The sequence below is a fragment of the Triplophysa dalaica genome, chromosome 18 (genome assembly GCF_015846415.1).
Source record: "Triplophysa dalaica isolate WHDGS20190420 chromosome 18, ASM1584641v1, whole genome shotgun sequence".
Classification (NCBI taxonomy): Eukaryota; Metazoa; Chordata; class Actinopteri; order Cypriniformes; family Nemacheilidae; genus Triplophysa; species Triplophysa dalaica.
Window position 1 is genome coordinate 13631302 of NC_079559.1, and position 26186 is coordinate 13657487.

The 26186-nt window shown below is 38.2% G+C and overlaps 2 protein-coding genes across 2 annotated transcripts; both read left to right on the top strand.

The window, feature by feature from the left end:
* Positions 1 to 288: 288 nt before the first annotated feature.
* On the top strand, positions 289 to 4727 carry kazald3 (Kazal-type serine peptidase inhibitor domain 3). The gene is made up of 4 exons (XM_056729455.1): positions 289 to 1190; positions 2073 to 2233; positions 2489 to 2636; positions 2715 to 4727. Exons 1-4 carry the CDS (start codon positions 695 to 697, stop codon positions 2798 to 2800), a joined length of 891 nt encoding a protein of 296 aa, XP_056585433.1. The 5' UTR covers positions 289 to 694; the 3' UTR covers positions 2801 to 4727.
* A 3575-nt stretch (positions 4728 to 8302) lies between these two features.
* Positions 8303 to 25927, top strand: dok2 (docking protein 2). Its single transcript, XM_056772236.1, has 6 exons — positions 8303 to 8451; positions 10439 to 10570; positions 11179 to 11346; positions 15448 to 15550; positions 24396 to 24571; positions 24858 to 25927. The coding sequence occupies exons 1-6, from the start codon at positions 8350 to 8352 to the stop codon at positions 25854 to 25856; spliced, it is 1680 nt and encodes a 559-aa protein (XP_056628214.1). The 5' UTR covers positions 8303 to 8349; the 3' UTR covers positions 25857 to 25927.
* The last annotated feature ends 259 nt before the right edge of the window (positions 25928 to 26186 follow it).

Consider the following 26186-nt stretch of genomic DNA (forward strand, 5'->3'; position numbering starts at 1 on the left):
GCCAATTTTCATTATTGCCTTAATTTTGTTGAATACAAACGACTTTTCAATCTGATATTATAATCAATATATTACAATTAAAAATACTTACATTTAATTTAAAGATTGAGCTTAGAGTGCATACTGCCACCTAACGGCTTTTGTTAAGACCTTACAGAATTTGGTAACGCTTGCCAGCAGTCAATGCATTTAAAGTCAAACCAGAAGTAAAACACCATCAAGTTTTTCTACACGTCTGACATCCAATGGGACAAAGTTGGGAAACGGCAGGAATGGGGGAGGAATCGGTGTTTATTTTCCTCCAGCCACAGATGGTTTTAAAGGTTGTAGAGACACAGTAACACAGTCGGGGATGATGAGACCACAGCTCTGCCAACATCATAAGCTCCGATCATCTCGGTTATTTTAAAACGCTATTTTTCTTATAGTTGAAGTTAACAAAGCATAGTGTGGCGAACTTTTGAACATCTTCCGTTTATTTTGTTGTAAATTCACTTATCTTGAAAGAGAATTTATGTCTATGATCAAGTCGCTTTTAATGATGTCCATGTGCATTTGGAGAGCAGTCTCGCAGCTGATGAAGACCCGTTTCAACACGAACAGAAATCTTTGCGCTTAACTTTGTTACCAAGAAAAATATCTTGAAGGAAAAGTATTGTTTGGACAGTTCTGGCACAGGACACAAGCCCTAATAATGTTAATGCTCGTGCTCTTTTATGTCTTCTTATCCATACGAGCTGGCGATGGTTTTCCCAGTTACAAATTTGACTACATGGATGAAGACTTAGCGACCTTCGACTATTATAAAGGTGCGGATGAGTTTGACGAGCGGAACGGGACGGAGGTGTGCGAGGCGTGCGTGCCGGACCTGTGTCCGCTCGCGCGGGGCTGTAGAGCGGGGCTGGTGAAGGACAGCTGCGGCTGCTGCTATGAGTGCGGGAATCTAGAGGGACAGGCATGTGACCTCGGACGGAGGAACGTCTATTATGGGCTGTGTGGAGAAAATTTGGAGTGCCAGCTGGAGAGGTCTGAAGGAGTCGACGAAGAGGAGCAAGAACCCCAGTGTGTTTGTTTGTCTCAGAAGATTCTGTGCGGGTCAGACGGACAAACATACACGAATCTCTGCAAGTTTAAAGAAGCGACTTTTTTAAACCCAGGACTCAAAACGACCGACGGGCCATGCAAAACGGGTATTAATATATTAATAATTATAACTAATAGCTAATAATAAAATAATAGTTCAAACACACTCATTCAAACACTTTCTTTCTTTCTATCTGTCTATCTGTCTATCTCTCCTCCTTTCTGTACATCTTTGTTTTGTTTGTTTGTTTCTGCCTGTCTACCTGTTTATCTGTCTTTCTTTTGTGCTTGCTTTCTGTCTATCTTTCTTTCACTTTTTCATTTATGTGTATGTCTTTATTTATTTATATCTTACTTTCTTTCTATCTGTCAATCTTTCTTTCTTTCATTCTGTCTGTCTGTCTGTCTGTCTTTCTCTCTCTCTCTTTCGTTCGTTCTTTCTGTACATCTTTGTTTGTTTCTTTCACTCTGCCTGCCGTGTTTTTCTTGCTTTCTCTCTGTCTATCCTTCTTTTGTGCTTTCTTTCTTTCTGTCTATCTTTCTTTCTCTCTTTAATTTTTTCTGCCTGTCTGTCTTTCACTTTTTCTGCCTTTCTCTCTTTCATTTTTTTCTGAATGTGTCTCTTTGTTTCTTTCTTTCTTTCTTTCTTTCTTTCCCTCTGTCAATCTTTCGTTCTGTCTGTCTGTCTTTCTCTCTCTTTCGTTCGTTCTTTCTGTACATCTTTGTTTGTTTCTTTCGCTCTGGCTGCCTGCCGTGTTTTTCTTGCTTTCTCTCTGTCTATCCTTCTTTTGTGCTTGCTTTCTGTCTATCTTTCTTTCTCTCTTTCATTTTTTCTGCCTGTCTGTCTTTCACTTTTTCTGCCTTTCTCTCTTTCATTTTTTTCTGCCTGTGTCTCTTTTTTTTGCTTTCTGTCTTTCTTTCTTTCCCTCTGTCAATCTTTCCCTCTGCCTGTCTTTCTTGCTTCTTCTCTCGCTCTGTTTTCCTGTTAGTCCCCGTCATCAAGGTGCCACCACATAATCTGGTGAATGTGACGGGAAGCAGTGTTGCATTTCTGTGCGAGGTGTTTGCATTTCCCATGGCATTGGTGGAATGGAGGAAAGATGGAAAAGAGGTCGTTTTACCTGGCGATGATCCCCACATATCAATTCAGGTAAAGAACTTTCAACTGCAAGTGCTTTGTGTGAAACTGAAACAGGGTAATAAAAGGTCTTGATTTATGTCAGAAGATCTTTAGAAGGTGTTTACGGTTCAGAGATTCAGGGGACACCGGACATTCCAGGGTATATGTCTCAATTAACATGCCAAGGGCTCAGCAGTTACATATGGACCTCAGCCTGCCTTAGCCAACAGGAAATGTTTTTTTCAGTAGCCACCTCTTCTTTTCATTTCTCCATTTGTCCTGCAGTCACGAGGGGGTCCTCAGAAGTATGAGCTCTCTAGTTGGCTGCAGATTGAAATGGCCAGTCAGATGCATTCTGGCACATACAGGTGCATCGCTCGAAATGCGCTCGGCCAAGTTTCAGCCACAGCAATTTTAGGGGTGTTGCCACCAGGTACAATATCACGAGCTCCAATACTACTTGTGGTTTCATTAACTGTTTATAATATCTTTCCCCCTTTCTTTCGCTCAGATGAGATGTCTGCGTATTTGGAACAAAACAAGAATGCAGCGATGGACTATGACCAATTACAGGACTACGACAGGGATTATTACTAAACCTTGGATGCAAACACCCTCAAGCATACATTCTTACTGAGTGAGACATTCAATTTAAAACTTGGCGAAAAGACAATCAGGACACGATTGTATATAAGACTGTAAAGAACAAAAAAAAAACCACTACGGAATTTCTGGAACATCTGGGCAGTGAAACATGCAGACGGATGGCGAGGAAGAGCTCGAGTGAATTCCCAACGGTACAGGCCTCTGAGACGGATGAAAAACACAGAAAAGAGACGACTGGAGGAGTGAGTAGGTCACTTCAGGAGCTAGATGGCTCAGTTTAGAAAAGAGAAAATCAATGTCTCTTTTGTTCAACCAGTGCTGTTCTTCAAAGCCCTCGTGACCAGCTGGATAGCTAAACACACAAAGTGAAGAGACATGAGAAACCGAAGAGTGAATTTTGAGCACCTTCCAAGTCTTCTCAAAATTGTGACGCCTTTGCACAAACAAATCTAGAGGGGCATCACAGTTTTGAGTCATTCTTTTTCTCTTCAAAGCAGAATGCTTTGTATCAGCCTTTGGGTTTATATACAGTTCCCACATATGGCATCTCTTTAACCAGACATCCCTTTGAGCGTGTGTTAGACTTGGGTTAGCCACTCCACAGCTGGCTTTAATACATCTTTATGATCTCCTGGTTAAAGCAGCCATCCTATTTAAATGTTTACGTGCTTAAAACTCACACTTGTCTTTCTTCATTGAAAAAACACACGGCCGCTTATTGATACAACAAACATCTTGACTTGTAATTTCACCTCTGTTAAGTGAGGGGAGACCTGTAGTTAACAGGAAGGCTGTGGATAACGCAGCTTTTTAATCTGTCTGCTCTCCTCTGGCCTCCCCTTTCATAATGTTCTCTGGTTTCTTCAACTTCTTCATAATTAGGGTTACAGCAATTGCATGTAATGGTAGGTTAGATTGCTACCACATTATTTAAACAGTGTAAAATGTTTACGTTTTGACACTTTGCTGTTTCCAACATAAAAGGCCTCTAATTATAGGATCTGTGAAACCTTTTATGTTTTGCATACCTGTATTTTACTGTATAGAGAGTTATACAGATTCATGTACTATAGCATTCTTTCCAAAAACATTATTTGGGGAATAAACCACATTTAACAACAAATGGTTGCAGAGTCCATTTGCGCGACTTCATCTCGACATCAGCTGTTAAAGCAATTAGACTGAGGTCAGAAATCCTTCCACACTGCGAGCACCCGGGGACATACGCCTGTTTCCTTTCGCTTTAAACAAGCAAACACTCGGAAGCTACTGGTGCTGAAACAGATTTTGTATGATGTGTCAAATATAAGATTTAAGGACAATATGTTATGGTTGTCCCAGGGCTTGGGACAATCTTCCAGCACCAACTAATATAATGTTATAATAACAGCGCTCATTCAGAAAATGCATATCTTGTTGTTTCCCCCAAACAAGTAGATGGTTTTATTTTCATAGGAGTCCGTTTTCTGCCTATTTCAGTTTCCCCTCGGTTTCTATGGAAAACTGGGGAAATAGTCAGGGATTGTATGACAATCCACAGCCAGAAGCGAGGGACTTCCCATCTCTGGCCAAGTATCCGCCAATATCCTGTGTCGTGAAAAGACATTACTGGCACAGAGATGGGAGACCAAAAAAGTCGGAGGCCTGAATTCTTACGGAGTGAAAACCATGTGTGCATCCAGAATTTAAACAATAATTCTGAGAAATGCAGTGGACCACCATCTTGATGCCTCTTTATGTTTGAAGACTATCAGACGAATTAAAGGGAAAGTTCTCCATCTTTTACTCGTACTTGAGCTGTTCAAAATCTGCATTAATTTCTTTGTTCTGTTAAACACTAAAGAAGATATTTTAAAGAATGTAGTAAAGGAAACAGTTCTGGGATATTTGCATTCTTACAAATTTCCTTTTCTGTGTATCTCAGTTTGTGCTTGTTGGTAAATCAAAGTTTCTCATAAAAAATATATAAACAACAAAAAGTTGTCATTTATTTTCCCTGTTGGTCTCTATCAATGAACAAAATCACTACAAGCACTCCAATTTCCCTGTAGAATTCGCAGCATGGCCAAACCATGCTGAAACCATGACAGCCATTTAGAAATGCCTCTGTGATCTCCCACAGTTTGATTTAAAGAGAGACAAACATTCCCAGACCCGCTGGTTATAAACAAGTCATTCTCAAGCTTGTGTTTTCTTTCCAATTTTGAGCAAAATGAGATCCATGTGCTCTAAGATCATAGCTCTTGTAAGTGGATTTATTGCAATCAATACAGTGAAATGAGAGCACAACATGAAGAGTTATTTTTAATGACTGGAAGAATAACAGACAAAGCAGGAATGCGAAGAAGACAATAAAAAGGAAAAAAGAAGTCAGATGAATTTATAAACCAAACTTAAATCATTCAAGTCGTTAGAGGTTTGGATATTAAAGAGTTATCCGATTGATCTAAAGGTTTGCTCAGATGAAAAATCTCACTGGCTTTGGATAATAATATAATGATATGATATATATGTCTCCATGTATGAAGTCGAACAAGACCACTTTCTACCTTTCTGTTTTTTGAACAATTTACAAATATTTCAACAATGTGACAGGATCATTGTTTTAAAGTTAGCCATAATTTACCACCACAACTGAATTTTTTGTAATTGTATGCTGATCTTGTGCAGTATCTGTTTTAAGGCACTAGAGGGCAGTGAGAGGACACAGCATAAATTTTAAAGATTTTTTTAAGCTATAAGGTAAGAATTACTATTGCTGTTGCAATGCAATGCTCACACATACTGTAAAGCAGATGAATAGCTTACTTTTAGGCACGTTGACATTTGAGGAAGTAGTAAACCTCTAATGTGGTGTTGTCTAACTGCATGAAAGAGTCCTCAGATCGTTCAACTTGATAACCAAAGGTGTGCTGTTCTTCTGAGACTACATTCACGATTCTTACCTGAATGATGAAACAGGCAAATTTTGAGTTTATCATGTTTAAGAACTCAGATTTCCAGATATTGGGAGATAGAGCTGACGAAATTCCAATTATTAGGTTACACGATGTAGATGTAAAATTTGTTTTGTGCAAATGAAAAATGTGTTCAAATGTTTCTTGAATATTTTATTGGTGCAGACTCAAGATTTTATTTTGTAAAACGTTTGTATTTGCTTTTTATCACTTAAATTTGGATGATTAAGTCCACTTTCCAATTACACATTTTAGCACAGTATAAATGTTTAATAAAAAAAAGTTGTAACTTTTTTATATGAATACAATATTCTCATATTTATAACAATTTCTGTGGAGAAAAAACATTAAAGGTCCAATTCCCTCCGATCCCATTTTTCAACCTTTAGTTAGTGTGTAGTGTTGCTGTTAAAGCATAAACAATACATGCCAAATGGTAAAGCTCAAAGTTCAGTGCCAAGCGAGATATTGTATTTAAAAGAATGAGCTTTTCAAGGACTAAAGAGAACGGCTGGAATCGGACTACAGCCCTCTACTTCCCGGGTACTGGATGTCACTATTCCGAGTGCTTTTTAATAACCTCCGTCCACAGGAATACGGCAAAAAATGGGCGAGACCTTCCTCAGAGAAGATCGAGGAAGAGCCGCTGGAGTAGTGTTTGGTTATCAGAGATCTTAAACATTTGACTGAGCTACGCGCTAAACTTCCCTTTCATCACAGTCCTACAGCTGCTAATAAGAATTCAGCTACACACAAGTTAACCATTGCTCAAATAAAAGCTTTCATGACTTTAACATTGGCTGTGAAAGCTGTTCTGTGTAATACATGATATTGTGTGTACGCATAGCCTACCTCTAAAACACTTCTATGAAACATCCTTTGAAGTCCTGATTGCAAATGTCAGCAGAGGTTCGGGCAACCAATCATGACAGACCTGGGCAGCTTTACCAATCAGAGCATTTTAGAAGTAGGGACTTTATATATACCGGTAGAAATCCAGTCGTTTTGTAAGAGGGACAGCAGTGAACCATAGACTTGAAATATGTGAAATTTAAAGCGTTTTTTGAACTTAGAAACATGGACATCCATTGATAAACACCGAAAAAACATAATCAAAGCCTCTAAAACAGCGAAGAATGGCTCCTTTAAAACACATTATTACAGTAGAGGGATAAAGGAAACCTGACATAACCAAAAGAAACAGGATTTGATGTTGTGTCTACTTAATTTAACAGGCTTTTATGTGATCAACCATAAGTAGTCTAGACAAATTGTGATGTTCGAATCACTGAACAGACATTCACATTTAAAAGAACAATGAAAACGAGAAATACTGCCACACAGAATCAACATTTTTGCACTTGCTAAGTGTGTCTCATTGGGCAATAAAGTTCTACACACAGTTGTGTCTTGTGGTCACAATGCTACTTGAAAACTTGGAATAAATACAGGAAATAAGTCACAACTGGTTAAGTGCAAAGACGGTTGTGAGTATTTGTGCAGGCCCAGTATGAAGGCAACTTTTGAGAAGACGTGTAAAAAAATGTGGCTGGCTAAAAAACCTATATTTTATGGTTAATATATTTGTATGACTTTGGAGAACTAAATGGTGACTTTCCTGATGAAGAATGACTTGTTGTGGTATTGGTTTGACATGCCGCACAGCATGATGAATGCAAGGGCCAAATTGAGCGAAAGGTAGCCTTCAGGTTGCTGGCTTTGAGTCACTGCAGTTATAAAATGATATACTTGAATTCACATCAGATACTTTTTTTTAAGAAAGTACCAACACTGGTCATCGGTATTCATTGTGTTTTAGCTGATGGACTCTCCAATTTTCAGGGCTAGCTGAATTTGCAAGACTTCCATCGATAAACGTGTGTAAAACCGAACACAGATGGAAGGTATAAGCTGATGTTTTCTGAAGGTTTTAATAATTAGCCTTATACTACAAATGCAAACTAAAGTGTTGTGAAGCAGTCACACGCTGAGCTGTAACAATCATGTGACAAGTGTTTGTTTGTGTGCGCGTGCGTGTGAGAATAAGTGATGGAAACTTGACACATCATCGAAAAGGAAGTTAGCAATTGACCACAGAATCAGAAAAAATGCTGCAGTCAGATCTTAAAATAGCTATAACGTGACAAATATAAATCAGGGATGAACCAATTTGTATACAACAACTCACAACGAACACCGTTGTTAGGTGTTTGGCTTCTAAAAATAACACGAAGAATGAGGGAATCCTCATCTCCCACTAAAAAGTGATAACTTTTTAAATGAGCATTTCTGTACTGTATTGGTCTTGGATGTTTGATCACAAAAACAAATGCTTCTTCGCCGGTTTGCGAAGTAAGTTAAAACACAGTGTTGTTCCCATTTGGGTACATCTAAACATTTATGATCTTGAGTAATCATTGTGGCTGAAAGAGAACAGCATGTACAAACACACACTTTTGCAGAGTTCTGCAAAAAAAAAAAGTGTGAACTCTTCTGGGCTCTACAGGAAGTACAAATGGCGGAACTTGGAGAGCTTGTGTTGTCGTCACAAGCACATTCAGCAGAAGTACTATGATACACTAGATGCAACAGTCTCTTGGAGTCGATTCGGAGAACTACAGTGAAATGGAGGGGGACATTCGAAAACGGGGTTTACTTTATTTACAGCAGCAGAGGTTCGGGAAGGTAAGACTGAACATGCTTTACTCGCCAAGTGGCTTCAGGATACGTTTACTTCAAGATGTGTTAAAATCATGTTTATTGTTTGTGAATAAACGGTTAGTTAGCATACAAAAGGCAGTGCTATAACAAGAGGGGTTAAAATCGATGGTCTCACTGTGTTATGCAGACACTACATTACATTAATAATCAGAAAGCAATGAAATCCACGAATACTTGTTTTTTCGATGTGTAGATGTGCTAAGACTGATGTGAAAGTCACAAATTGTACTGTTGCAAAACACTGCTACTGTGTTTTCTGTGGAGCACGATTTTGTGCTACTTTATCAAATTGCAGAACAAATCATATTGCAGACAGATAGCTAGAATAAATAAGTTAAAAAAACATAAAGGATGGGGGGAAAAAACTAGAAAAGAACCAGGCATAAAAGTTTTAAATATGTATTACACCGCTTGGGAAAATATTGAATTGTTATCTGCCGCGTTTGCATAAACATCCAGAACTGAAGCATTATCGGTGACTGATACTGTGTATGTGTGTATGTTTAATGTGCCTTTTATTGCAGTTCACTCTCATAATATTAAGAAATGCATTGTACACTGGTGTTAAGCTTGTGAAGCCCGGCCTATTAATTTCAATTAGCAGGTTTCACTTTGCTAAATTTGTGCCACATGTTTGTTGGCAAATACTGTGTTTGTGGACCATTTACTATAGGAGAGAGATGCATCATGCATCATATTAACTCTCTGGCTGTGTCATGAGCTATAAATGTGATCCGGATATGTTCATATCCTCACCAAAAAATAATTTTTGCCTCATTTTGATTAATGCCACTGATAATATTGTCGCTTCCGCTATATGGTATTGCAGCAGAGCAGTGGTTCTCAAACTTTTCATATCCCACCTTTAATAAAATCAGTCGTTCCAAGTACCACCAAACGAAAATCACATGAATAAACACTTAAATTAATAGTTGTGAATCTTTATCTTCACAATTCGTCCTCCAATTCTAATGTAGGCTATTATTAATAATACAAACACTTTTTAATTTACCAGCTGTTTTCAAACTTATGAACATGTTTTTTCCATGTTTTTCAAGTTAGTCAGCAGTAATTGTGGACACAAAACACTTTTCTGTAGTTCACTGTAAACCAGAACCTGTAAATGACTCTTATGGGGGAATTATTCACTTTGTGGGGACTTTCAGAAAGACTACAAACTTATATTAAAGACAAACAAAATGAAAAGAATATTTAACACAGAAGATAAATGAATTAACGTAAACCTAAACATCAATAGAACCGCTGTATAATTTAATGGCTGAGGGAAATTTACAACAATATTTGGAGGAATGTCAGTAATCAAACAGATCTCATCACCCCTTGACTCAATTGACCATAGTATTTATTTTCTCTACTATGGCAGTAAATGGGGGACGAGATCTGTTTGGTAACTGACATTTTTCCAACTATCTTCTTTGTGTTTAGCAGAACAAAAAAATGAGACAAATTTGAAACAACCTGAGAGTGAGTAAATGATATTTTTTGAGTGAACTATCCCTTTAAATGGCCCAAGTCCATGCTCTTTTAACCAATATTAACATATGCTTTATGAAAATGATTTGAAACAGGATGGCAGTAATCGAAAGCCGAGAGCCGAAGTTAAACAACTTTTGTTCTCACTACAACTTTTAAAACCGTTGGTTTAAATTCAAGAACAAACTCTGTAAAATGTGCCTTTATAACTGTGGGAAAACACACTCTGGGTATTTTTGCCACTTCACGTATCCATTTTGACCACTTCCCATTTTAAGGTCAGAGGAAAGCTAACCATTTGACTGACAACACTGACACTTACTTAGTTGTGCCATTTAACTTCAGTAAACTAAAACATCAATAACAATATTGCTGGAATTGACATGTTTTCCTCTCAACCTTTGTAACAGTCCAGCAAACTTCTTTCTCCCATTCATCTTGTTGGTCTCCGTTTCAGAAATGGCGAAAGGTCTGGTCCGTGCTGTACAGAGAAAGCTCTTGCTCCATCTCACGTCTCGAGTTCTTCGAGTTTAAAGATGGAACTGGGAACACCATCGAAAGAGCCAATCGCAAGCAGGAAAACAAAAAGGTGAGGATTAACGCAACAAATACAGCTGCTCAGATATCCCATGCGTTGTGAACGTAAGAATTACGACGCCGTACCTTGTCATTCCTTGATCTGTCACAGCACACCAACAATCACACTCGGCAGGGGTCCGGCACAAATGGGAGGCTATGCGTGGGAAGATGTGCACAAAACTTTTGGAGCAAGTCTTATTTCATTTGTTCCCACAGCAGCTATGAATAATTATTTGTTTGTATTCTTGAGAAAAAAGACAAAGGAACAGGCATTCAAAACATTATCACAGAAAACAGCACATTCAGAAATACATTTGTGCAGATGACGATCAGTTCTGTAAAAAAACATGCTCACATGTCAACCCACATAAATGACAAATCTGGAAAAGCTTGAAGGGTGTTCAAAGCAGATAGTAACTATGGTGGATGTTTATAAAACCGATACACCTCATCAAAATGTTTGAACGCTTTATTACAGAAACACAGAGAATACGGGATGTTCGAGAAGTTTGAATTTGAGCATTTGATGGCTGACTGTTGACATACTCTGAATGTACATGAATAGTGGAACACAAAACATTTATGAAACAATAATTCTTGAGTGTTATGTCATTGCAGGTGATAAAGTTAAACGACTGCATTCGTGTGTCAGATGCTGATGTGGAAGGCTGTCCACGGGATTGCGGACCGTTTTTGGTGGAGACGACAGAAAAGACGTTTATTTTTGCTGTCGAGACAGCTGAACTGGAGGATTGGATGAAGAAACTGTGTGAAATCGCTTTTCCGGTAATTAACACTGAGGGAATGTTTCTGTTAAATATACTGTGCAATGAATTTGAGGGAGGTCAATTCCTATTGGAAAATTGTACACGTTGAGCTTGATCTCCTGCAAGACAAGTTGTTTTTGGCATGGGTATCATGGATAGACAAACATAAACATCTGTTTTTAAATCATCCAACAAAAATGTTATGGAAAATTTATAAAAATGAATACAAAAACATTTAATAGTAGCGTATGAAAACCAGGCAAAAGACTTAAAGGGACCTTTCACCCAAAAATGAAGATTCTGTCATGAATTACTCACTAGTTGTTCCAAATCTGTATACATTTCTTTGTTTGGTTGAACGCAGAGAAAGATATTTGGATGAATGCTTGTAACCAAACAGTTCTTGTACCCCGTTGACTACCACCATTGTAGTAAAAATGACAATTGTAGTCAAAAGTGCCCCAGAACTGTTTGTTGTCCTACATTCTTCAAAATATCTTCTCTTGTGTTCAACAAGTAATTTTTCCTACCATGGAAGTCAATGGGGTCCAAGAACGGTTTTCTTTCTATGTGTTCAATCAAACAAACACATTTATACAGTTTTAGAACAATTCAAAGATGAGTAAATGATGACAGGATTTTTATTTTTTGGGTGAACTATCCCATGTAATTCTGAGATAACAAACATCAAAGTTTGATTTCAGCCATAAATTTTACAACTAATATTTCAATCATTGACATGGCCTTACTCTGTTAATATGAAAGATTTTAAGGTAATATTTTTACAGAATGTTCTTTACATTATGTAGGATGATTTTATGTAGAAACCCGGGTGACATTTAGAAAATAATGACATTTTTGTGGTCACAAGATATATTTTATCTTTAAGGTTTTGTCTTCATCCCAAAATTTGCATGCTGCATTTTACTATACAAAGCCACAAATATTTCTTTTTTGAACAGTCATGGCCTAACATGTCCCCTGACACATTGCAACATTCTAAAACGCTTTCGTTCAAGTTTCCAGGCCATTTCCTAATCGCGGCAACATCACTTTTGTACTCTAAGACTGTGATGAGTTTGATGTTATTTTACTTCTGTCTTTTTCCAGACACACTGAAAAAAATTATACTTTAAACTAACTTAAATAAATTACAGTTATTCCACACAATAGAAATATTTTATGTCTACTCAAATACTTAATGTATGATGAACTGAACTCAGTAAACTTAATAAGAGATATCATGTTTCCATTATGTGAAACCACTGTCTATAATTGAATTTTGTAAGTTAAAGGTCAGATATTTTCTGATATAGCTGTTATTTTTAACACATACTAAATAAGCTAAACATAGGAGTTAGCCAGATGTTGGTTCACTTTCCGCATACCCCAATTACTTGCTTTTTTATTAAAAAAATTTATAAATAATAACAGTGTTGTGTTAACTTGATTTATTTAAGTTAATTGAACAAGCATCAAATATTATTTAGATCGACTTGATTGAAACATGTTAATTTAAAATGTAAACACTTAGTTAAACCAAAGCATTACTGTTTTTAGTCCGTTTAACACAATGCAAATTAAAACCTAATACAATGGTGTTAAAACAAAATAAATTGTTTAAATAAAGTGAACAGTATCGTAAAATCATCTTTGTTTGCACGCTGTCAACCACATACTAAAATTTTCCCTTACAGACATGAGGTAAAGGATTTGAATTACAGCGACTTTCCACGGTTTCTTGTCACATCAGCAGCCGTACAATGTCTCTTGAGGCTGATCAGAAACCTGCAAGGATTTGTGCTTTAATGCTGTGACACACTGGTTGTGAGCATTCTCATTCAGCTCTTGTTAATGTGAGCAGAGAATAGTTTTTATTTCCAGTTTTGTCACAAATGTTTGCTGTACAGCATATTTAGAAAAGCAGTCTGTGGGGAAGTGTTTCTGTCCGACGGTTCTAATGGTGTTTTTCCGTTGTGGGTGACAGCAATCATTTAAATAAAGGAAGTAAACAAGTAACATAAATTGATGCTAGTGATGTATGTTACATCTCATCGGGCATTCGCAACAGGCAGAACCTCGGTCTTGCTCAGGCCTGGCCATGAGTCAAAGTAAATTCACTGTGACATTACATGAGGTAGAAGAAGATCCAGTTAGTGACCCCACTGTTTTAGTGCGGTGCTTTGCGATCTGTATTGTCCGATTTACCTCTGCGGGCAATGGAAAATGAATATTTATGTGACAGCAGAACACTCAGGTGTAAGAAATGCAGAGTTATTTTGGACTAGCTGTATTTCAACCTGTCGTAGAACATGCGTTTTATTCGCCTGTGTACTGAAAGGATGACAGTGACCTGCTAATTGACAACAGGATGCATTTCCAAACAATGCTTAGCCCTACTTTGAATTTTCATTCTGTTGAGAAGAACTTTTATTTTTAACTCCTTTAACCTAACCGATAAAACTGCACATGTTAACATTTAACCTTATGAAACTGCTGTTCCAGTTTAAACAACATTTTTGCTCACCGTAGTAATATGGGGCATTCGCAAATAGCTCAACTGTTATGAAAAAATAATGTATTAAAGGGAAAGTTCCCCCAAAAATGAAAATTATGTCACCATTCAGGGACGATTCACATTTCGTGTCTTTTGCGCTCCTAAGTTAATTTTTTTGCAAAATGTGAATCACCCCTTACTTACCCTCACTTTCTGGGGTACTATAGACCAGGGATGTTCACAAGTCTTTCAGCTAGAGTCTGAGTCAAGTCTGGAGCCTTTCAGTTAGAGTCCGAGTCAAATCTCTAGTCATTTAATGCCTTATTGAAAAAACTCTCATACTCAAAATCCTATTTGCAAAGTTGTTTTATACAGAAAACATATGATGTTTGGAAAAACCAGGGAGAGACAATTTCACTAAGTGAGACGCAAGAATATTAAGTCAGTATAAAATTGTACTATGCATGCTGATTAACATTACATAAATCAAAATACAGGACAAACTGCAAGCATTAATATTTTTTAATCTCTCATACAACTCACTAAGTGTCTTTCATTATTTCTCCACATTTTTTGCATTAAGTCCATCTTCCAGAAGTTCCTGATTCTGACACATTAATAAAACCGAACGTGAGAAGTGCCGAGGCTCCCATCATGTTTCATGTTCCTTAATGTTATGCGGAATACGCAGGGAAATGTCCGTCATGAAATTCAATGATAAAAGTTATATTTACCGATGAACACATTTTTTCCTTATGATATCAGGAAGTCAAGGATAAAAGACTCGTTTTTTTTTCAATATTCACAAGTCCTTTTTGTAGAGTCCAGTCAAGTCTGAAGTCATTTCAGGTCGAGTCTGAAGTCTTTTAAAATGCCTATCTTGGGTGCCCATCTCTGCTATAGATTACCATAGTAGTTTTTTCCTTATAATAGTCAAGAGTGTCCCAGAAATGTTTGGTTACAAATATTCTCCCAAATATCCATCTTTGTGTTCAACAGAACTATAGACTTTTTGTTTTAAAGTTTGGAACAACTTGAGGGTGAACTATCTATTTAAAGAAACAGTTCATTGGAAAATAAACAGTAATCCTTATGCCATCTGAAGTGAAAATTATTTCCTTTCTCTTTTCTTTCAAACTTTACATTTGTGGGAGAGAACTATTCATTTGCTTATTTGATTTTTGTTACTTTGCATTCGTGTAAAAATTGAAAGCAAGTAAATTCAAGTATGGCAGCACATCAAATCTCAATAGTCCTCGAATGTCTTGACTAGTTTTCATATGTGTGTTTTATTAACTAACGTTCTAAACACAATGTTCTGCTTCACAAGAACTTTATTAACGTACCGGAGTCATATTAGTGACTTAGTGCCCATAATTGCGTACAACAATCCAGGGTCTGTCATTTCTGACAGTGGTCTTACTGTTTTTTATATTGTCCAGTTGTTCGTGTAAGATTAAGTAATTGTTAAGTCTTGTTTTTCTTATTTACAGTTTCTGTTCTGTGTTTTGTTCATATGAAACGAGAAAACATAATTGTATCCCGTGTCTTGAACATACTGCAGGTTTAATTGTGAATGTTTTTGTGTCTTTACAAAACTGTATTGTCTTTGTTATGTTACAGATGAGCTGGTCAGAGAAGGGAGCAGTAAGAGGAAACAGTTTACAAGCTGAATCTGATGATGTTACGATGGCGGACAACACCCTTTACTGCAGCAGAGAAACCGGTAAGACACAAAATTTAAACATCCAAATGTGAAACATCAGTCATAAAAGAAGCATGTGGAACTGACTGATTGGTGTTTATCGTGTAAAAGGTCAAAGAGACTTTGAATTTGCCAGCCTCTGTTCAAATACACACAGACAGAGCAAACATGGAGATAAATTAACAGCTCAGTTACCGGTTATTTGACTTGCTTGACACTTGGGGTGCTTCTACTGCTAAGAATGTACAACAAACTTCTTCATTTTGCTACCACGTAGTGGAAATTTGTGGCGTGTCTTTCTGTTCTTGTGGTGGAAAAATGTCAAACAAGTGTCCACCAATCTGCATAGATGCGCAACATCCTGCTGTTCTTCAAGATAATTCACTAATCGCTCTGACCTTCATATCATCAATCTCTTTTTTTATAAAAACACTTGCAGTTATGTGAGACTTTAAAAGAGAAATTTGGGATCTTATCAAAATTCAACGTTTCTTTTCGAGTACCTTAACGGTTAGGCATTGGGATAAATCAGCGGAATCAGGACGAATGACCTCAACGGTTACGCCACCTCATTGCACAGTTTTTTAGTGCGCAAACCTGCATCTTATTCACCAACCGTCCTGTTGTGGTTAAAAAGACACTGCTTCTTTCTATGTAAATCAGAATTATAGATTCACATTAGCATAGCATGAAAGTATGTAAATTAAGTTCTTCTGATCTACATTTTCTTGTGATCTTGGAAGTACTAACTCATATAAATGATGATCAAATGATGGAGAGCAGTGTTATCGCTGGACATATGCATTGACAAGCGCATTCTTGCATTTTAAAGAGCCAGATTGGGTTTTTGTAGAAATAAACACAAAAAAAAGAATAATGCCTATAAAATGGTAAAGACCAAAGTTTTCAGCAGACAGTATGGCTAATGCACACATAGATAGGAATTACACAACTACTGTTTATAAATGTGTTTATTTGACAATGTGTAATTATGTTACTATATATACTCACATTCAGAAATAGCATTTATACGATCTTATTACACTAGTTGGCTTATTGCTGTCTACAAAAGATAGAGCCATATGTCTGTGTCAGCTCTTGCGTTCCGTTTTTTTTCTGTTTCCTCTCTTAAGCATGGCGGGATTGGGGTGTTTCAGGTTTAGAAAGTTTATCAAATTCATCTGTTTCAAATATCTGAAGACCTTAATCTGTCACGCGACAGCAGATGCAACATGATGCAGAGTAAATTACATGGTCAGAAAGAGAATGAATACATCTGTATTTGGTTTTAAATGTTAATGGCTGACTTCAGGGTACTATAATTTCAAAAGAAACACAAAGTTTTCAAAATGACTCATGATGCATTCAAGGCACAATAATTTTGGTCGCACAGTATGTGTATTTATGTATTTATTTATTTGTATGTACTTAATATATTTAGAACATGATTAAAATGAAGTGCTCATTCTTACACCGTGTCTACACCGGATGCGACGCAACACAATAAACGGCTTGTTCAAATGGGATTGTCGCGTTACGCCGCATCAATATTTAAAGCTATATTGGGTTCTAATGCAATTTTTTTGTGTGTGTCGCATCGCACCGTGTATATTTCTTATCAGCATGTTTGTTTTCTGTTTCTAACACATGATCTTTGCAGTGCTAATGGTCTAACAACTTAGCTACTGAAACATCTCTTTCTTCCGAATACATTTTGAGTCATTGAACCACTATGCTACTCTATTGATAATCCCATAACTTTCAATGTAGTAAAATATAGATATGATTGAATAAGTTCCATTACAGTTAAAAATAACTTAAGCCCCTCAATGAGCTACTGTATCTGAGTTAAAAAAAAAATAGGCTAAACATTAGAGGCACTATCGTACAACAAGGCGTAAGTGTTTTTCTTATTTCTATTTTCTACATTTTCCCGCGCTGCGCCACGTTGTTTAAATAGCAAATGCATTTGCGTCCATTTGTGTGCCAATGGGTGTGCTGGTTTGAAAAAGATGCGTGTTCATCTGCATTGTTGGCGCGTTGCTATTTTGAAGAACTGAAAACAGACTGTGCCATAGACCTGGTCTAGAGTCTAAAGTTAATGACGCAATATGTTTTTGGTTTTTTAAAGAGCGCCCATAGGCGGCTAAATTCTGCTTATTACACACAGAGGGACGCGCAGCATCCGGTTTTTGCACTTGCAAATTCTGCCGTGTGGAAATGGAACTGGCTCTTTAAGGGAATCCGACACCGGTTCACTGCACGTTTTGCCCAAAACACACCCATGACTCATTACAACTCGTTTAGAACATGCGCCGGGCACGCCAACCGTTTTCCCCTTATAAGCTAGCAAAAGGGGATTCGGACATGCCCTGAGGGCACCTGCGCCGTGTGCTTTAGACCATGCGCTTAGATCATTAAAATAGGGCGCTAGTTCTTTTTTGATATAAATACATCTTTCTATCTCTAATGACTATAGATTGGTAAAAACATAATTTATTTTTTATTTAATTTATATATTAAATATATAACCTGATAGCTGGTGTGTGGTGAGCGCACTGGCGCCGTTGTACTGTCGCTGCCGTCGCATCATCCAAGTGGATGCTGCACACTGGATTACAACCCCCCTCATATGATTGTAAAGCGCTTTGGGTGTACAGCAATACACAATAGGGCACTATATAAATGCCTCATTCATTCATTCATTCATTCATTCATTTGACAGTATATTCATATAAAAATTAGTTATCAGCTATATTACAAATCAGCATCAGTATGTCATAAGTATATCAGTAGGCTATGTATATCATATTATAAGTAGACTGTTTCAGTTGCATTGAAGCACATCAAAACTATTCAATAGTTATCTATTCGTTGCGGAGGTCTACCGGAAGTAATGTTTGCGCCACATAATGTTTGTTTATGTTGTTGCCATGAAAACCGTCTACATTTTATAAGAGGAGGTTGGGAAAGTTTTGGGGATTTATATTCGCTTTATACTTGATGAGTAGTCACTGCCTACTGACATTCTGCTAGCAAACCTGATGCCACAGGAAATCCTTCACCTCAGATAATAAAGTCATAGTTTTTCTTTTCTAATACAGTAAGGCTTTTTCAATGGGACAGAGGATTGCTGTACAGATCACTAAATCTGAAGAAAGCATCATCCTGTGAACATTCAATAATCCAGATGATTCAACAGACGGACACTGTAAAATTATTAAATCATAGGAGATTTCAGGAAATTACAGATCCCATTACCCGCGAACCCATTTTTCAACCTTAAGCTAGTGTGTAGTGTTGCTGTTAGAGCATAAATAATACCTGTAAAATGATAAAGCTCAAAGTTCAGTTCCAAGCGAGATAATGTCTTTGACAGAATTCACTTTTCAAGGACTACACAGAATTGCTAAAATCAGACTACAGCCCTCTACTTCCTGGGTACATGATGTCACTATTCAGAGTGCTTTTAAAAACCTCCGCCCAGAGGAATACGCCAAAAAGGGGCGAGACCTTCCTTAGAGAAGAGGAAGAGCCGCTGGAGTAGTGTTTGGATGGATTTGATGTGTCTCACATGACTTTCAATAAATCCATTGATCTTTGGATAGTGTGGTGAACTCGTGGTGTGTTTTATTCCCCAGTCATCTATAAATTTCCTGAAGGGTTGCCCTGGGTACTGTGGTCCATTGTCTGTCATCAACTCATCTGCAAATCCAAATAAAGACATGTTATTTTGCATCTTTTGTGCAACTGCATGACTGCTTACCGGCGTGGGCATTTCATCAACCAGTGGATATGTAGAATTTCTGTCCACGGTAAGTAGGTAATGATGTCCATCAATCTCAAACAGATCAGACGCCAGGTTTTGCCATGGCTTTGTCGGTACTTTGTGTTAAGAGGTTCTTTTGGTTCTGCATCCTGGTGTTCTGCACAGGTACTGCAAGATCTGCACATTTTCTCAATATCTGCATTTATATTTGTCCTGTATGCACTTTTCGTGCCAACCTCTGTGTTTTTTCAATACCTTGGTGTGCTGCATGGTGTAGGATCTGGCCAGACCAAAGGTGAGCATTTGGGGCATCGTAAAACACCCTGACCTCTCAGCAGTAGTCTCACCGGCGCAAGCAAGTCTGATCCAACTGTCCTCTCTTAAGCATCCTCCATTTGGTCAGGATTGATTCTAACGCCCAACCTTAGACTTCAAAGGAGTCCCAACGACGAAGATGTAGTGCTCCCCAAATGAGTACACCATATGGCGGCAAATAGTTTCATTCCTCTTGAAATTGTCCTTATCCACAAAAGAATGTTCTAAATGGATATACCTCTATATCTCCACATTGTATGTTTGTCCCCATGTTATTCGGCCTCGCCTATAACCTCAAAAGCATGTGTGTTTAGTTGTATTCTGCTTATATTTTCATTCTTGTACAAACTTCAGGTCAATGTACTTATAATTCTGGCATGTTTTATATCTAAATGTTTCTCTCTTCATTCCTTGAAAGATGATGTATAGCACAGTAATGTGTTTTATAACACACTCCTTTTATTTCATTCTAAGAGTTTTACAGCGCCAAACTCCTAAGTGATCCTAAATGCAAATGAGCTAATAAGCTAAACAAAGAAACTTGATTTTGCGCCTAAAATCATCTCATTGCATTGGATCGCCTGCATTGGAGGGCCGTGAACCCCCCAGGCTTAAAACATCCGTAAACGGAACAATCGAGGCTCTTCCGTGTGTTCGCGCATTCCATACTCATGAGACCTGTCTCTCTCTTTGCCTTTCGGCAAGTTATTTCGGCAAAGTTCGTTCTGCTTTGTCCGCCAATCCGGCTCCAAGAAAGTAGTAGACGGACTCACCCGCTTGCTTTGAAACCATCAGGACTCTGAAAACCCTTTCAACGCGCACAAGAACTCGTCCCAGCACACTCAGGAAACCAATGCAAGTATCTCAACTATATCGTAAATAGCTGCGTTTAAACTGTAACCCTTTTAATCTAATGAGACTGTCCTCGATGGTTCGTGCAGATGTGAAGAGCTGTTTGTAATACTGCCACTTTTTGCTTTGTCTATTTCTTCCATTTCTTTACTGCTTTTACGTTTCATGTTTGTTTGTTAGTGTTTGTTTTTTCTTAGTTAGTCTGTTTGTTTTCCCTTTAGTGTGGTCAATAAACTCGCATTTAGTTATCTACAATCGAATTGTTGCTGTGTCTCTTTATCACATATTAACGTCACTTAAACTGCTTGATTTCGTTATAATTTCTGGAGCGGTTCTGTACTACAGTAAGAGCGTTATGTTTCCAAGGCCAGGAAAGTAATATTTCTTAGATTTGATATACGATCTGCTGATCACTCGCTGGACGAGTGCATTTAGTTTGTCGCTATTCTTAGGTCTGCTGAATCCCATAAAAAGTGTATAAAATAGGTATAGTTAATCATCATTAATTATCCGTATTTGACTGTGATCAAATTCATAGTTTTCCCCGAAATACACTACAATGGAGTTGTGTGAGAATGTCGTCGATCATTTTGTATTTGTCTGCCTTTGAAGATAACTCCAGCTTCTATGGCGAGTTCATCTTGAAAAGGCCAATAGCTGCGCAGGTCTTTGAGCAGTTCTTGAAGTTTCTCTGGTCAGCCCTGATGGATGATTTCTTTTAATGCACTGAGCTTTGGGTCATTTGCAGTCTCTGTTCTCAGAGTTTCCTGTTTGCTCGGAGAGAAGTTTACCATAGCAACGGTATGATGCTCAGGGTCTTCAAATTCTGTATCCAATCCATCAATACGTTCATCCAGCTCAATGTCTTCATTGTTTTCAGGGTTTGGCAGTCGGCTGAGGGTGTCTGCGAGATCCATTTGGTTTCTGGTACGCTACACAATGTTGTAGTTGTATCCAAGTGTTTTGATCAGCATTCGCTGTAGCCTGGGTGGGGCAGCATGCAGTGGTTTTGTGCATATGGTGACAAGTGGCATGTGGTCAGTCACGACTGTGAATGATTTGCCATACAAGTATGCTGCATTCTGTACATGATTGCAAGCATTTCTCTCTCAATGTTGCTATATCTTGACTGGCATTCGGTTAATGTCTTTGAGCCAAAAGCAATGGGTATGTTGTCTTGCACCAGAGCTACACCAATGCCTTTTTGTGAAGCATCTACCCTCCAGCATGAGGTTGACTGTTGGGTTGTAGTACTTAAGGCAAGCTTCCACAGTCATTGTTGCCTTTAGGTCCTCAAAGCATTTTTGATAGTCAGTGTCCCAAGCCCACTGTGATTCACTTTTCAGTAATCCTCTCATGCTGTGTGCTTTATCCCACCGCTGCCACCATGAAGTATAAGCAGATGTCATGCAGTTTAGATATGAACACGTTTACTCATTATAAATTCACATACAGCATACATACACATACATCATTTCCGGTGCACGTATACAGCGTGCTTACGTATTACAACACCACCTACTGTCCCTGTGCATTTATATATATGATCTTATGTTTGACGTATCATATTTTACTGTTATATATGGAAAACGTGTGTGCTTCGTATTTAGTAAATACTGTGGCATTTACACAGTTTTTTTATTTTTCAAATTTATAAAGTCAATGCCATTGTTAATATATCAAGCCATACCTCTATCTATACCCAAGTTTAATATTATTACCATATTTATTTAGCAAATATCACATATATTTTTTACAATGTACCCAGTAAGCACCATACATGGCACAGTACTTTACTTATAAAAAATAGATTCTATAATTTGTAATATAAACAATTTTAATAAATTAAAAAATGCAGAATAGACACACTGGACCCCACAGTTTATTTTAACTAAATTAGTTATTTGCTCAAAACGCACCCTTACGGTTTAAAGAAAGAATTCTTTACTTCCTGCAGGCAATACACACCTGGAGTGAAGAACGATAGACTGTGAGAAAATGTTATGCAAATGAGGTCATGTGGAAAGTAAGGTGGTAAAGAAATACAAGGTGGGGGGCCAGAACCACAAAGCAGTTGCTGTAATTTGGTGCATTGCCAATGTGTTTTGAATCTGAGTCGACATGAATCTAAATTTTGCTCGCTAACAGGATGTAAACGTGGAAATGCAAAGAGACTCTTGTCGCAGTTCACACTATATATTTTGTGGCTTCTCTGTTGTTGTGCTGGAGGAAGGAACTGTGTCATTCTTTCATTTGTGGAGTATTCGCCTATGTTTTAACAGCTGCAAACAGAAGCCGGCATTGTCTTTGCGAAGGCACACTTCCTCTCGATGAAGTTTTACTGCGGCTGGTATACCCACATGTTTCAAACGGAAAAAAGATACCTCCAAGCCACATGGCTGTTTCTTTCTCTGTCTCACTCCCCTTTTTGTTATATTAAGATTAAGTTAGTCAGTTGTGGTTCCTAAAACAATGGAAAAACGAGCGCATGCACAACAGAGACAGTCTTGTGCCAGTCTTACCAAACTGTGATGACCGTCCTGGGATATTTCAAGAATTATTGAAGTAATTAGCTCTCATTTAAATTTGCATTTATAATTATTGATTTTAACGACATACAATGGATAAGTTCAAGGGAATTTTTAACTACAGATATAAAACTCTTTGTTGCGATTACAGTATTATTAGCTTATTTTTTGGTTCGAATAGCATTAGAACAGGTGAAGCACCTTAAGAAATTTAGGGAATTTGAGCTGTAATGTCTGGACTCGTGTAGAAAATCTGCATGGCAAGCCCCCCAACACACCAACCCACTGAAAACCAACCAAATCTAGCTGGGTCACAGAGTAAGAGAATGTAACCTCTGATACATACCATCTGCTCTTAAAAAGAGCTGTTAAAAACAGTGTGCTCAGTCTTTGAGGAAAATTTCTTTAAATGAATAGCTCATCCAAAAATGAAAATGCTGTCATTATGCACTCCGATATTTTGATGAATGTGGGAAGGTAAACCGTTCTGGAGCACCATTCACTACCATAGTAGTTTATTTTTTACTATATGTAGCAGGATGTGGTTGGTCGTTTAAGGATACTTCACATATCGTCACATATAGTAGTAAATAGTGCCCAAGAACTGTTTGGTTAAAAACACTCTTCCAGTTATCTTTCATTCTGTTTAGAGAAAACAACAACACTTCAGATTTCAAACAGCTTGAGGGGCAGTAAATGATAACAGAATCTCCATTTTTGGGTGAACTTCTAAATTATCACAGTTAGTAGCATGTATTCATTTTTGTTCTTGAGTGACATTTGTAGCAATACATTGGATATTACAGTACCAATAATGTGCTTTAAAATAAAAATGTGGGGGGCACGGTGGCTTAGTGGTTAGCACGTTCGCCTCACACCTCCAGGGTTGGGGGTTCGATTCACGCTTCCGACTTGTGTGTGTGGAGTTTGCATGTTCTCCCCGTGCCTCGGGGGTTTCCTCCGGGTACTCCGGTTTCCTCCCCTGGTCCAAAGACATGCATGGTAGGTTGATTGGCATCTCTGGAAAAATTTGTCCGTAGGGTGTGAGTGCGTGAGTGAATGAGTGAGTGTGTGTGCCCTGCGATGGGTTGGCACTCCATCCAGGGTGTATCCTGCCTTGATGCCCGATGACTCCTGAGATAGGCGCAGGCTCCCCGTGACCCGAGGTAGTTCGGATAAGCGGTAGAAAATGGAATGGGAAAAAAAATAAAAATGTGGATGTTTGTTAATTTTCTTCTTTTTTAAATAACAATGATAGATGGCACTAGAGGACATCTAAGCCCACAAGTGTACAGAATGCACCGTTCTTTTTTCATTTGAGAACATTTCAGCCCTTGTGTGAATCTGGTTTGTTCTTTTCAAACGTCGCTAATCTAAAACTTCTACTCTCTGTTGTCATCAGCTATGAAAGACTTCAAGGTAACAGTGAGACGCACAGAGGCTTCTGAGAGATGTGGCCTGAAAAGTTCACTGTTGTTACGGACGGATTTTGATAGCCTTCTTCTGAAAGACCCTAAAACGGGAGAAGTTTTGTATTCCTGGCCCTACAGATTCCTCCGGAGGTTCGGACGTGACAAGGTACGAAGATCTTGTAATTTGCAATCATTGATTTAATCCTATACGTGATCTACGATTTTGAGATTTTTACTTACTTTCGCTTTATAAGTCATTCTTGCTTCTCATTTAAAAAAAAACATACATTTTACAGTTTTTTTACGGTAAAATTACACAATTTATGTAATGGCAGTTTACCAGTAATTGTTTTGATTGCTTCCTTTTAAAGAAATTTTGTATTTCAAAATTTATGAATGAATTTAGTATTTTTTACTACTAATTACATTGTTATTAACTCTTGCACAAACAGGCAACATTCTCCTTCGAAGCTGGCCGAAGATGCGACTCAGGGGAGGGCAACTTTGAGTTTGACACAAAGCAGGGAAACGCTATCTTTCAATCCGTGGAGGCTGCCATCAATGTACAAAGAGCCACTATACCTCAAAAGTCGGGGGCAGAGCGAGAGCCTGTGCCCTCTGTTCCTAGCGTGAAAGCTCTGGTGGACGACTCCAGCGTCTACAGTATGGTGTCCGAACATCAAGTCAGGGAGATGCACAAACAACAACAAAACCCCCAGCCCTCAAAACTTGAAGCCCCGTCAGAAAAACTTCTTACTGGTGTTAAGAGTCTGAACCTGGACTCCAGACCTCCACCACGTAAAAGCCAGGTCAAGAACTTTAGAAGTTGCCCCTTGGTCAACACAGAAGAGGAGACTTATTCCCGCGCCATGGCGCCAGCTCCGGATCGGGGCAGTCCCGGGGAGTGGAGAGAACCGAAGGACAGACGTTCCACATGCTCCAACCCTGAGGATTCTGACTACTCTTTGCCCTTCGACAGCATTGCTAAAAACGTCATGGCGGACATTTTGGCAGCATCCAACCCGCCCCCAACTTTAGTAGAGCCAGGTTCTGAAAACGGAAATAAAAAAGTTGCAGAAAACACAGAGCCGCTGTACGACAGTATAGATGAAACTGCTATTAGAACCCGTTACGCGCATAAAAGCCATTCTCGCCCGACCTCGTACAAAAGACTGGAGCACATCTATGATGAACCCGAGGGTTGTGCTATGACGCAAGGTGGTCCTCCGTCACTCTATGATGAACCAGAGGAGGTCAAAGGTCATGCCTGGAAGATGCTGGGTACGGTAATGGATCCGAGCGGTCACGAGTACCCGTACAACGCTAGTGTGGATGACTATGCCGTTCCCAAACCTCCAAGGAGGGCCTTGCTGCCAGAGCAGGACAATGAGGAGGAAGACAGTTCACCGTATGATAATATCATGGTGAAAGGAATACAAAAGAATAACTAAAGACTGCTTTATAATCATTTTGTTGTGATAGAAATATGAGGGAGTGAGTGAATGAATAAAATATTTAATCAGATGATGAGAAGAATGGACAATACTGATTTACTGTTCTTCAACAGCTGTGACCTGAGGCTGAAGTAAAATTCATAAAATTATCTCTACAGAATGGAACAGGAAAAAATACACAGCAAAACACATAATATGAATGTCCCATGGAGTGAATTCACTAAACGGTTATGTGTATTTGAGTCTTAAAAAAAGTATGATCATCTGCAACCCACATTAACCAGGCACTGAATATAAGTATATTAATGAAGTCATTTTAATCTGTTT